Below are 14341 nucleotides of genomic sequence, written 5' to 3' on the forward strand. Positions count from 1 at the left end.
AATAAAGGTATACATTAGCCTAAATATCTCCACAATATCCCGTGCTTTCAGAATTTGCAGAACATTAAAGTTCTCATTAATACATTATTAACACTAGAATTACCAGAGCCTACGAAAAAACTTGTAGATCCGTCCCACCTTAAATTGCTTCTTAAATCCTTTCACACCTCTCCGCCAGCGTCCTTTGTCCTCTAAACGTGCAGATAAAGACAAGCTACAAACAGCTGACTATTCCATCCCCCCACCGACTTAGAACGTGCACAAACTTCTCCCAGCTCATGCCTTGACTGATTATCTGGGAGTGAAGTGGAGTTTTAGAGTGGAAATAATAGATCGTTATTTGGAACACACGCATTTCACGTGTGTTCCGTTTTCTACAGTAATCTGTGTAAACACATTTTTAAAACAAACGTTTTTCATATTCTAGTAGTAAATGACAAACTGTAGGCATAAACTATATAATGTATGAAGCCTGAAGTCTAAATATCAAAGAAACACTTTCACGAAAAGGTACAAATATAACAGAACAAGTGTGCTTTTATTCAAAAATATAACTGCAGAAATAAAAAGCTGCCTTAGTGTGCGACATTGACACTCATTTACTATGACGGCCCCGTAAGGTCACGAGTTCGATCCTGCACGAATCCCTTTTGACAAGTGAACTGCTCTTGTTTCATTGAACTTAAAATCTTTAATCAAATGCATTTATTTCATTTAAAATTGTTCAAAATGTTTCCAGGGCAAGATTTAATTTGTGAATGTTGCAATCTACCTCCAGCTTCACTGGGCCACATGTTCTGGGCGTGCACCAAATTAACAACATTTTGGACAACATCTTTGTATGCCTATCAGACAGCCTTGGTGTCACAATCACTCATAACACATTAACAGCCGTGTTTGGTGTATTCCAGCCTTAAAGTGAAGAAGGACAAACAAACCGTAATTGCCTTTACTACACTACTAGCACGTAGACTTATCCTGCTCCAATGGAAGAATCCCACCCCTCTTCACTTGATACTCTATATAATGTATGAAGCCTGAAATCTAAATATCAAAGAAACACTTTCACGAAAGGTATAAATATAACAGAACAAGTGTGCTTTTATTCAAAAATATAACTGCAGAAAAAAAAAAAAAGCCGCCTTAGTGTGCGACATTGACACTCATTTACTACGATGGCCCCATGGCGCAACAGTATCAGTTGCTGACTGGGAATCAAAAGGTCACGAGTTCGATCCTGCACGAAACCCTTTTGACAAGTGAACTGCTCTTATTTTTACTATTTTAGAATAAAAAGATACATTTGATTTCAGTCTGTAACAGCTGGTGTAATTTATGATATTTGTAAAGGTTAGCTTTGTTTTTGTTTTTTTTTTTTATTCACTTTTCTCTCAGCTGCGTTCAGGATCCTTCCTTTCCCTATCTGACACTGCTGTTTTCACATAAAGATGCGCTATAGCTCACCCAAGGAGCGCCTTTCCTACATTTACGACATGTGTACTTGTGTTGCAGTGTACACACCTCTCTGTGCTATGGTTCCTATTACATTGAACAAGCACCTGCAATTTGCAGCTCTATTCAATGTCTCAAAACAAATATATGCCTACATTTTGTAACATTTATTACTAAAATATGAAAAAGTTTCTGTTTTAACAATGCGTTTACACAGATTACTGTAGAAACGGAACACATATGAAATGTGTGTGTTCCAAATAACGATCTATTATTTCCACTCTAAAACTCCAGTTCAGTCACTCCCAGATAATCAAACAAGGCATGAGCTGGGAAAACTTAGCGAACGTTTTGCAATGGTGGGGGATGGAATAGCCAGCTTTTTGCTGCTCGTCTTAATCGGCACATTTAGAAGACAAAAGAGAGGTGAGAACGGTTTTAAGGTGGGCCGGAACTACGAGTTTTTTCGTAGACTCTGGTAATTCTAGTGTTAATAGAACCTTTACAGTAATTAACTATCCAACCATATAAATAGAATAAAAACAACGAAAATGTATACCTGGTGTAACATTTGGATATGATCAGGGACTTTGTTAACTGATTAGAAGGTTGAAACATTTACATTTTTTATGATATATCAGTGAGATATCATATTTTTGTTTGTGAAAAATGTATGTAATAGAGAGTCATATTCAAAAATAATTGCAATAACAGAATGCAATTACACCTGGTTGCAGAGGGTGTGTGTCTAACTGCAGTTCAAATTTCCTAAGCATAGCATTTTTGAAAGAAGTACGCAGTGGAGAATCTAAATCTCTGTTGAAGTCATAAGACAAAATTGTTGACTGCTTTAAACTATCATGGAATGCAGGTTTGTGGTTTGTGTCAGATAAATACTCTTTATAATGGTACAGGTTCAGATGTGATACATTGCATATGCTATACATAACAGGTATAGAATGAAGTTATGCATTTTAATGCATTCTTTATTATGGTGTCTGAAAATGGTGATGTGATACACGTAGGTTGGACATGCAAGCAGGAATTCTACTGTACATGAGACTATACAATGTAACTGATAGCATCAAATGGTCTACAATCTAACTCATGCCTTTGGTAAGATCAGTATGAGTTAAAATTCCCCAAGGTATGCACTAAGTCCCTTTGATACAACTGAAGCAATGTTTGTAATGTAATAGGACTTCTCAACATCCATGTTAGTCAAATGCACCCCTTTTTGACAACTGCATACTCATTACAAGACCAAACCCATGTCTCAAAGGAGAGAGCTGTAAAAAGAAAACAACACTAAAACAGGCCATCACAAGTAATGTATAAGTTCTCCCCATGAAATAAATTTCCTGGAACACCTTTAGCCACCAGCTCATTTCCATCATGGTGTATTAGATCTGTTTTCTGCTCACAGCAACTGGACTATGAAACACTTCCTCCCATTATTCCCAGGTTCAATCTTGTCACTTTGCCATTTTGATCAGATATAATGGTACAAGAAAAATATTTCAAGGACACAGTGTAAATGTAAATTATTTATATTTAGCAAATTACCTTTTTCAGAAAGAAAACATAATAATTTACATAATATGTAAATGTTGCAAATTATGTGGGCCTCAACAAATCTTAATAAAATTTGAAGTTAGGGGCTGATCCGATGTAGACACCACCACCAGATACTTGCAACAAGTATGTAACACATTTGCAGTTGACAAGAGCCAAAATTTCTGTGCCTCACACGTTTTAACACATTTTCTCTACATGTTCTAACAAATTTTATTTCGAGATTATTTCTGATCTTATTTAACTTTAATTCAGTGATCATAAAGAGTATAACTTTGTTCTATTCCTGAAGAATTATTGATCAGTCTTGAAGACTCAGATAGCATCTCTACAATTTATAAAAACATTTTCAAGTCTCGTCCTTTCAAAGACCCCAGAGTACATTTGGGAAAGGATCTGTCACTTAATATTTCAGAAAAGGAGTGGAAGGCAGCCATGCACACAATACATTCGAGCTCTATATGTGCAAAGCATTCAGTCATTCAACTTAAAATCTTTTATCAAATGCATTTATCTCATTTAAAATTGTTCAAAATGTTTCCAGGGCAAGATTTAACTTGTGAATGTTGCAATCTAGCTCCAGCTTCACTGGGCCACATGTTCTGGGCGTGCACCAAATTAACAACATTTTGGACAAACATCTTTGCATGCCTATCAGACAGCCTTGGTGTCACAATCACTCATAACACATTAACAGCTGTGTTTAGTGTATTCCAGCCTTAAAGTGGAGAAGGACAAACAAACTGTAATTGCCTTTACTACACTACTAGCACGCAGACTTATCCTGCTCCAATGGGGCAACCGATGATCTATACTATTTGAAACTGGGAAAAAAATCAAACTTTCGCTTAGAGGATCTGTTCAAAACTTTTTAAAAATATGGCAGGGTCTAATCAATAATATTTTAGAATAAGCTTCCATTTCGGGGAAAAGGATACCCTTCTTTTCTTGTTCCTTTTATTGAGTAGCTGTGGTTGCTGGCTCCATTCTCTTTCTCTTGGGTGGAAGTTGAATTTGCATTGCTTTGTTAAATTTGTGTTGACTGCATGAATGTTAGCTGTTTCTAACTAAAATCAATTAAAACAAAAATGAGTATTTCAAATCAAGTGATAACTAAGAAGTGCAGGCTAGGAGGGTCTGCTTGTCATCTATGGTAAAATAGATATAATGGAGTTTAGTTTTATGTCATAGTCACACAGAACTGTATAATTAAGGGTTTGGATATAATATTTGTTTAATGATAGTACAGGTAACATTAAAAATAAGCAAAAACCAAACCAGAACTAAATATGAACTTTTATAAGACGCTTGTATTTTTTGATCATTTGTGCTGAACAAACTGCACTTTTGCATGCAAATTATCAGTCCAGATAAAATCAACGAACAAATGGCTGAATACTTCTCTACAGTCTCACTATATTATTTACTTTAGCACATATTAAAGAGAAACTGCAAATTTCCTCAGTGACTGTGTGTCACATAACATTGAAGACACAGTTTCAAAAGGAAAAATTAAGTTGAGAGTACACAAGTAGGGCTTTTTCATATTCTCTGTGTTTATTCCCCAAAATGTTTCCCTGTGCATATACAGTCATATGAAAAAGTTTGGGAACCCCTCTTAATTCTTTGGATTATCATTGGCTGAGCTTTCAAAGTAGCAACTTCCTTTTAATATATGACATGCCTTATGGAAACAGTAGTATTTCAGCAGTGACATTAAGTTTATTGGATTAACAGAAAATATGCAATATGCATCATAACAAAATTGGACAGGTGCATAAATTTGGGCACCCCAACTGAGATATTACATCAATACTTAGTTAAGCCTCCTTTTGCAAATATAACAGCCTCTAGACGCCTCCTATAGCCTTTGAGGAGTGTCTGGATTTTGGATGGAGGTATTTTTGACCATTCTTCATGCAAAATCTCTCCAGTTCAGTTCAATTTGATGGCTGCCGAGCATGGACAGCCTGTTTCAAATCATCCCATAGATTTTCGATAATATTCAAGTCAGGGGACTTTGACGACCATTCCAGAACATTGTAGTTCTCCCTCTGCATGAATGCCTTTGTAGATTTCAAACTGTGTTTTGGGTCATTGACTTGCTGGAATATCCAACCCCTGCATAACTTCAACTTTGTGACCGATGCTTGAACATTATCCTGAAGAATTTGTTGATATTGGGTTGAATTCATCCAACCCTCGACTTTAACAAGGGCCCCAGTCCCTGAACTAGCCACACAGCCCCGCAGCATGATGGAACCACAACTTGAATTGACCACCTTAAATACCGTTTCTCATGATTGGACACACCTGTCTATGAAGTTCAAGGCTTAACGAGCTAATCCAACCAATTTGGTAATCAGTATTGAGCAGTTACATGTAGGGAATCCATTCCCGGACGGTTTTATCCATTCCCGGGAATTCGGGAATCCCGGGCGCCCGGGGATGACACAGTGCATGGGCATCTCACATGTGAACTGTTTTAGAATGACCGACACTTATTTTTAATAAAACTACTGCAATATGTTGACACAAATAAAAGACTAACCTTATCTACAAGCAGTTCTTGCTGTCTTATAAGTACATGTATCTAGTTAGTTGCAGTAATAAGAGCGTAGAAAGCACAACGTGTCCAGCGTGCGGTCGTCCAGGCTAGAGCGCACCTTCATGCAGAGTACGCCAGCCGCTAAGAAAGCACGCTCTGCCTCAACTGAAGTAGGCGGCAAAGTCATCAGATACTGATACACTTGTTCTAAACAACACCCGCGCTTGCCGTTGCTCTGAAACACCGCCATTTCAGCTTTTACTGATACATCCAGTTTCTTGTCATCATTCTGTGATGGCAAGTTTCTTGGCACAGATAATGCGGATGCAACAGACTAACGTATTGCAATTTCAAGTTGCTGTTCAAAGCTGTTGTCTGATGAAATGCAAACTGCAGCAATGGCGCCACCGTAATTATTTTCAACTATAACTCTGTTATTTCTTGATCGATTTTTACACGCTATATATGCGAGTTTGGCCGTTCCCGTTTTCCTGGGAATTACTGCAGTTTCATTCCCGGGAATGCGGGAATGAAAAATGTCCGGGAATCCCCGGGAGCCCGGGAATGGATTCCCTAGTTACATGCATTCAAATCAGCAAAATTACAAGGGTACCCAAATTTTTGCACAGGTGGTTTTATACATTTGATTTAATTTCATACAACTAAATACTGCTTCACTAAAAATCTTTGTTCAGAAAACACCTCAGTACTCAGATGTTCCTTGGAAATGAAAGACATACCACTGTTATCCCAGAGGTTGAATTATTGTTCAGCACTAACCTAGCTGTACTGTGGGAACCACAAAAAAAACTACTATGTAGTGTCAAGGCTTCAGAGTAGCTAATACTTTTACAGCCACTGCACAAGAACAGCAAGTAATCCATGAGCAGAGCACGACAGCAGGCAATAGGGTTATGGACAGCCATAAAACAACAGAAACAGCATCTGAAATTATGAGTGTTGTGTGTGCGTGTATATATATTTAACTCTTATACGGTCAACTCAGCTACTGAATAAGGTTTGTATCACTTCATTGCCAAGCAACATTTTTAAATCACAAATGGGTTTTCAACTCTAGCAAATCTCCCCATTGGTGTGTCAATGAACAGTTTATTTTTCAAAAAAAATGTTTCTCCTATGCAACAAATAATGCAGACATCTGAGAAATAAACAAACAATTTTCATTCATTATTTTTTGTCTGTATTGTAAAGGTTAAGGTTAAACCGATCAGTACATTCCGACTTCAGGTTTTTAAATTATGTACATTCAAAACTGACAACATAATTTACCAGTTGAACAAACTATGTATACCACAAAATGTGGAATCTATCATACTGTCACTGTGAATGTCTGGAGAACTGTCACTATTACAACATAATAAATCTTTTTCTCTATCACACACTTTACACTATGATAGTCTGTATCCTGGATGATGGCGTGTGTGTAAGCATGTAAACAACGGACGAGTTCTCAGTGATGACAGTAAAGTACACAGTTGGTCAGTCTAGCAGCAGGACAAAAAACAAATATTTACTCATGTTCTTTGATTAATTCTTCAGCTATTTCAGTCCAGGTAAGCCCATGCATATGACCAATTGTGATCAAAACTGAAAATATTTTTTGTGATTTCTTATTTTACTTCAGTTAATCTTTTCAGCTATTGAAAAATTTCACTTCATTTTAGTTTTTAATCTCAATTTTTTTTTTTTTTTTTTTTTTAAAAAGTATTTTATTTCGGTTTACAAAAATGTTTATTAATAGGGTTCATATTCATTTTAGTTTCCATTTATAATAACTTTCCTCCACACTCTTTAATCAACTATGCTTTGTTACTCTTAACAACATACTGATATAATCAAAACCTAGTTTCTCTAATTTACTCGGTAATCTTTACTATTCCTGCTCTTCTCATAACCTTTTACTTCCAAAGTCCACCAGAGCATCTTCATTTCAGTTCTTTCAAACTTCTCTTCCTCTGTTTTCCTTATTGCTCATGTCTCTACACCATATATCAACACTACTGTTTAAATAGATCTTTAACTTTACTTGCTTGACATCATTTTATCAAGTATCATTTGTATAGCAATATAAATAACAAGCTGGTTAAATCTACATATGATACCAAGATAGATGGATCTTTATATATAATACGCTAAAGTGGCTGTCTGTTTGTCCAGGATTTTAAATCACCTGTAGCCCGCAAATCATTTGACCTATTGACCTGAAATTTGGTACTCATTTACTATGTGACGTCTACTATCCGCTTTCGGGGTGAAGACTGACCTCCAAGGTTATTCCTCTTTTCATTTTTATTTTATTGTAGAATCAACTTTCAGCAGCGCTCTGCAGGGCAGGCGTGCAGCACATGTGTACGTGCGGTGTTCTCGTCCCCGCCTCTTCATATCTTAAATCATTCTTGAGGCTGATTGAGGACTTAAGTGAAAAATTAAAGAAAACGCAAACACTGACTTAATCAGTTTTAACGTGAAAAGATGCCGACGAAAGAAAAGAAGAGCTGTTCAGGAAGCAGCAAGCACATCAACCTCTTAGTAAAACGAATGCTAAACGTACAGAGAAAGAGTATGAAAACTATGAATGCTCAAGTCAAGTGTATTCACTGCATGTTATTGTGCAGTGTGCTATTACTGGTTGGCAAATAATATGGAATCTGTTAAATCATTACAGAGGGACTTGGACAGCATACAGGCTTGGGCAGATTTGTGGCAAATGTGTGTAAATGTAAAATATTACACGTTGAAAGCAAAAATGTTAGATTTGAATACACAATGGGAGGTCTTAAAATTGAAAGTACCCCTTATGAGAAGGATTTAGGAGTCATAGTTGACTTGTCACTATCAACTTCCAGACAGTGTTCTGAAGCCATTAAGAAGGCCAACAAGAATGTTTGATTACATGTCACGATGTGTAGCATACAAGTCAAAGAAGGTTATGCTGAGACTTTACAACACACTAGGTGAGGCTTCATCTGGTGTACCGTGTGTAGTACACTACAAAAAAGACATAGCAGTACTAGAAAAGTCCAAGTCAAGTCAAGTCAAGGAGCATGCACTGGTACAGTGCGTTGCCGTACCCACTACATGACGAAACAATTCGGAATCCCAGTTGTCAACCCCCCAGGCAGGTACGCGGTCCAGTCCCACCCTCTGGAAATGACCCTCCATCTGCCATAGCCAGGTGTTATGTGGGTGACCCCTTGGCCTGGTCCAGCCACTCAGGTCCCCAACAATGAGGATCCTACAAGCTGGATCACCCTCTGGGAAACACGTCATATGGCCGTAGTGCCGTAACTGACGCTCCCTCACAATGCAGGTAATGTGCCTCATTCGGGACTCCATGAGCAACCGCTCATTCGACACAAAGTCAAACCAACGGTACCCAAGGATTTTCAGAAGAGAAACAGTACCAAAGGAGTCCAGTCTTCATCTCAGATCACTAGATAGCATTCACGTCTCGCAACCAAATAGCAAGACAGGAAGCACCAGGACTATCTAAAGTACCCCAGAATCAACTGGGAAAAACACAGAGGTTCTGCCTCCAATCTGCACAGCACTCACAGTACCAGTGTATCCGGCCATGACATCCAGCAACCTCGAGGGGATCCCGTGAACCCTCAGGATGTCCCACAGGGCAGCTCAATCAACAATCGAATGCTTTACGAAAATCGACAATGGCTATAAAGGAGCTCTGCCGATATTCCAGTTTGTGCTCCATGAGAACCCTCAGTGCCAGGATGCAGTCGATGGTAGACTTCTTATGCGTAAAACCAGACTGTTTCGGTCGCTGGTAGGTGAGCAAGTGATCACGGATTCTATTGAGGATGACCCTAGCAAGGACCTTACCTGGAACCAAGAGCAGTGTTATCCCCCTGTAGTTGCTGCAATCCAGGCGATGACCCTTCCCTTTCCAGACAGGGATGACAAGTCCCATTTTCCAGTCAGTTGGGATGATGCCAGTCTCCCAAATGGAAGCAAAGATTGCTTGCAATGCCAGGAGGACAGCCTTACCACCAACCTGGAGAAGTTCACCGCTGATACCACAGATCCCTGCAGCCTTTCCTCCCTTCAGCTGGTTCACCACCTGCACAATCTCAGTGAGATTGGGTGGTTCACAGCTAATTGCAGGATCAGCCTCAAGGACCATGGACCCAGAGGTATCCAACGTCCTAGCCGGAGGATCAGCTTTGAACAACTGCTCAAAGTAGCCAGCCCAGCGGGTCACAACTGCAGTGTCACCCGTAAGGACCGTTCCATCAGCCGCCCTGACTGTGACTCTCCGAGGAACAGATTCAGATGTGCGTAATGCTTCGATTCTTCTGTAAGCAGGACGTGGGTCGCTAGACCACAGATGGTGTATCACTTGCTCACAGATTCCTCTAACAAACGCCTCTTTATCTGCCCTCAGAGCCCTCGCAGCCAGAAAATTCAGAGAACTGCAAATAGGCTGATTCCAGGAACCTGTTGAACCTTTCCAGTTTAAGCAAATGGAGATTAAGAGGTAACATGATTGAAGTTTGATATAGCTGGAAAGTTGTTAGGGGGTAAATTTCGCACAAACATTAGGAAGTTTTCCTTCACATAGAGAACAGGCACATGGAATAAGTAATCAAGTAGTCTGGTATAGAGCAGGAATTTAGGGGCCTTCAAAACTGGCTGAATGGCTTGTTCTTGTCTACACCTTTCTAATGTTCTAAAGAACCACATTGAACCATTTCTTCTTTGGTTGTGTCTTTGATTATAATTGACACCAAGTATTTAAACTTCTCTACCTTCTCCAGATCTATGTTTGCTCTATCTTGTATTAGAAGTCTCTCCAGCCCCTTCCTGCTACTAACCATGACCATTATTTTTCAGCATTTACTTTCAAATCCATCACGTTCCAAGGCCCCTACTACTGAATCACCCTTCTATGCAATTCTTCCTCCCACTTGGCCATAATTACAAAGTCATAAGCATGTAACAATCTCCAGAAAGACAAAGAGACGGGGCCACTAGCAGAACCTTACGCAGGCCTACTTGGACATGTTTGCGTGTCTGCATTTACTTCTCACAGTTGTTATCTCTTATACCCTATCAGCCTTTCCAGAACTTTCCTCTTTTTCTTAAAAGACACTGAAATATTGCATCCCTTGGGACTCTATTATTGGTCTTGTTCAGATCTACATATGCGTAACTTCTCATTTCTAAATACAGGTAAAGATAATAATAATAATAATAATAATTCATTACATTTATATAGCGCTTTTCTCAGTACTCAAAGCGCTATCCACACAGGGAGGAAACGGGAAGCGAACCCACAATCTTCCACAGTCACCTTACTGCAAAGCAGCAGCACTACCACTGCGCCACCTGTGAGGACTTAAACTTTGAAAATTTTAGGAAATAAAATAAGTTTAATAAAAACATAAATATATAGGTATGTCAGAATAAAATTATTAAAAATGATGACAATTCATACACATTCTTGTCAAACATCAAAACACAGAAAGCTGTTGATCATCAGGGGCCTCATGTATAAACGGTGCATAAGCACAGAAATGCTGTGTAAGAACGTTTCCACGTTCTAATTGCGATGTATAAAACCTACAATTGCCGTAAAGCCACGCACTTTTCCACGGTACCTCATACCCTGTCGTACGCAAGTTCTCCGCTCGGTTTTGCAGACTGGCGGCACCCAGCGTCAAAGCAGTGCTGCTGTTCCTGTGTGGTTATCCTTTCTTAGATCCACATCCATGATGGCGGCTTTATCAAATACACTGAAATTAACCGCATATTATTCATAAATTTAATGCGTCTGATTGTAATTAACCTGTAACAATATAATGGTCCACAGAATGGTCAAACTATTCTAAATACCATAACTGCTTTAGCGTTGTTATTCTCACTGCACCTTCTTCTTCTTTTGTCAGCTCCTCCCGTTAGGGGTTGCCACAGCAGATCATCTTTTTCCATATTACTCGCACTGCACCACTCAGAGTATTTATATCACTGTATCTGAGTGTGAATCACAGATCTACAGCGATTGGAAAGAGAATTATCAGTATACAGCATCAAGCACTCGCTGCCTCAGCCATTCGCTATTTGAACTGCTCTCATCCGACCAATGCTTCACAGCCTTTCCTGTTCGGACCTTGCAGTTCACAAACAGTTTCATCCCAAGAACTATACATGCACTCAATCAGTCCATCATGTGTTTCTTGTAGAACCGTTTGTACTCGCAAGTTACCGTTAGGTAATTGTATTTATGATAGTTACAATATTGCACAACCTGAGCCACTTTATAAAGCGCGTATTTACATATGATGACGATATCATTTTTAAGATGAAATGCAGCAAAATATGTTGACTATATTATACAGATAAAACTAACTACACGGTGCCGCAGCAGTAGCAAGCTTGAGCTTCATTCACGGTTTGTTCCTGCCTCGCGCTGTTTTCATGCTGTGGCTGGCACGACACTGGAAGGATAGATGGATAGAATAATTAAACATTACGAAGATATTTTGATGTTCCTTAAAAGTTTTGAAGAATCGGCGTTCTAAGCTTACAGATGGCTTAACATCTATTACAGAGCTGATTGTGTGGCGATTGGGTATTTGGAGAAAGAAAAGTAAGGACAGGAATTGGGGGTTAGTACGTTTGAAAAAGACAGTACTTCTGTAATAATCACTGCGCCACCGTGTTCCCATCTTTAATAACATGCTTTAACTCATATCATCATGAAAATGATATCACATATACTTCTCAGTAATGTAATTATTCAGAGAGCTGTAATATTACGAATGTAATGGATTCTGTGTCCTGTCGGAGGAAGAGCACGTAGTGATTCGGGCACATAGAGCACATATAAGATCAAATACAAAAGAAAGCATTTAACATGCTACTTTAGTTACGATGGGATTTGAGAAACTAGTAAATTAAACGATATTAAGATGAAGTTTATGATGTCCTGCTTTAATGACAAAATAAACTATGTGATTAAAGTGGAAATTTAGAGATTAAAGTTGACATTTCGTTCTTTTTTCACACTGTGTGCCTTTTTTTTCCACTGTACCCTAATAAGCTTTCATATGACACTCAGACGGTGGGCTACGAGTCGCCTTTTCACGCCGACTTTGATATGTGATAACTTTTTTTTATTTCGGGCACTGTGCGACTTTGTGAACTTGAGCTTTCGAGTTTCTCCGACACACTATGTCACTCGATCAACTTCCTTTTGTTGCTTCTATAACTGTTTAAACCTACAAATAGTACGTTGTTCTTTGCCTCCATTTGGTATTCGCTGAAATTCTTCTATTTTTCCTTGTACTTTTGCCATTGCCTTTTCACAAAATGCTGGACTTAAGGGCTATTTATATTGATTTGCATATTCAAAGAGGTGTAATTCTGGGAGGAGTTGGGGCGGGACAGCAAGCGCGTGCACGTGCGTTTATTTCCACGCTGAGCGGGATTTATGTAGCAGAAGAACGTGGAAGTTGGCGAACGCACAGATTCCTGCATCTGGATTTTTCTGTGTGTAAGCACATTTCGGCTTTTGTGCTTACGTCATGTTATAGTGCGAATTCTACGCACGCCGTTATGCATGAGGCCCCAGGTCAGAAAAAAATGATTTAAAAAAAAAAAAAAAAAAAAAAAAAAACAGTTGACAATTCATGTACATTCTTGTCAAACAACAGAAAGCTGTTGAGCAAACTCTGGACTTACCATAGTGCAATTTTACAATAAACGGATGGTTTACTTCCACTAATATATCACGTTCCATCTTTGTTCGAACTCTGTCCCTCACTAATAAAAAGAAAAAAAAGCAGGCTGAAAAAGAAAATCAGTTACTGCTGCAGTTTTTTTTTTTTAATATACCAACCTAACACCAACAAACTTAATATTCAATGATAATACATTCATTTTTAAAATATTAGTTAAATGATATGACAGTTGCAGCTTACTTTTTAATTTGTAAAACAGCAAGCATTGAATTTTACCATAATACAAGATCCATGTACACAGCTGTGATTTATTTAAGTATAAATTCCTTCACATTTATGCACTTATTACCAGTGAACAGTAAGATCAAGATGAATTTTCTTAATGATATAATGGTAGTGAAAATGGCTATTGAATGGCTACATTTAAAATCACATTCTGTAAAAGTTCACTCCTCTGCAATATAATAATAAATAATAACTGCATAATTTTTAAGAGCTTACTAAAAATCACTGAGCCCTCATATCGAAAGAAAACTATTTAGTGAAACACTAACGGAAAGTCCATGAGATATGGAACAACACAGCCCAAAGCAACAAAGCAAGGAAATGTGTTTTTAGCTACAAAATCCACTGAAGTCCAGGCTAAATTAATTCCATCATGCAATTTCACAGTGACTTTCGCCCTGTGAAAAATGAATAAAACACCCTCTATTGTTCATTAGTGTGCCAGACTACTCTACACCTCAGATAATTCAATGTGTCAGCAAGACAAATAGAACTGATACAACCTCAATACCAAGGGTTTGTTTCATGGACCTTACTATCCACAGATAAGACAAATTCTGTTGCTCTTCATTAACTATTGGGATTTGGACTTTTTTTATATGAAGCATGTTTGTATTTCTCTCATTTCTAACACTCTATTTCACTTTACATCTTTCTTATCAAAGACCTGCATGGTGGTAGTAAATTTAATTGAAAACAAGCACACTGAATTTTAGCCTGGCATTCAGTGAAACTGCAGTGGAATATAGATTCAGTGAGA

At 38.3% G+C, this 14341-nt stretch overlaps 1 protein-coding gene across 2 annotated transcripts in view; it reads right to left on the reverse strand.

Moving 5' to 3' along the window:
* rps6kal (ribosomal protein S6 kinase a, like) overlaps positions 1 to 14341 on the reverse strand; it is a 182796-nt gene that overhangs the window by 84288 nt on the left and 84167 nt on the right. For both annotated transcript variants that reach the window (XM_028815955.2, XM_028815954.2), the window contains exon 5: positions 13298 to 13378. In XM_028815955.2, coding sequence (XP_028671788.1) covers positions 13298 to 13378 — 81 coding nt within the window. The remainder of the gene's footprint in view (positions 1 to 13297; positions 13379 to 14341) is intronic.

The sequence above is a fragment of the Erpetoichthys calabaricus genome, chromosome 12, assembly GCF_900747795.2.
Source record: "Erpetoichthys calabaricus chromosome 12, fErpCal1.3, whole genome shotgun sequence".
Lineage (NCBI taxonomy): Eukaryota > Metazoa > Chordata > Cladistia > Polypteriformes > Polypteridae > Erpetoichthys > Erpetoichthys calabaricus.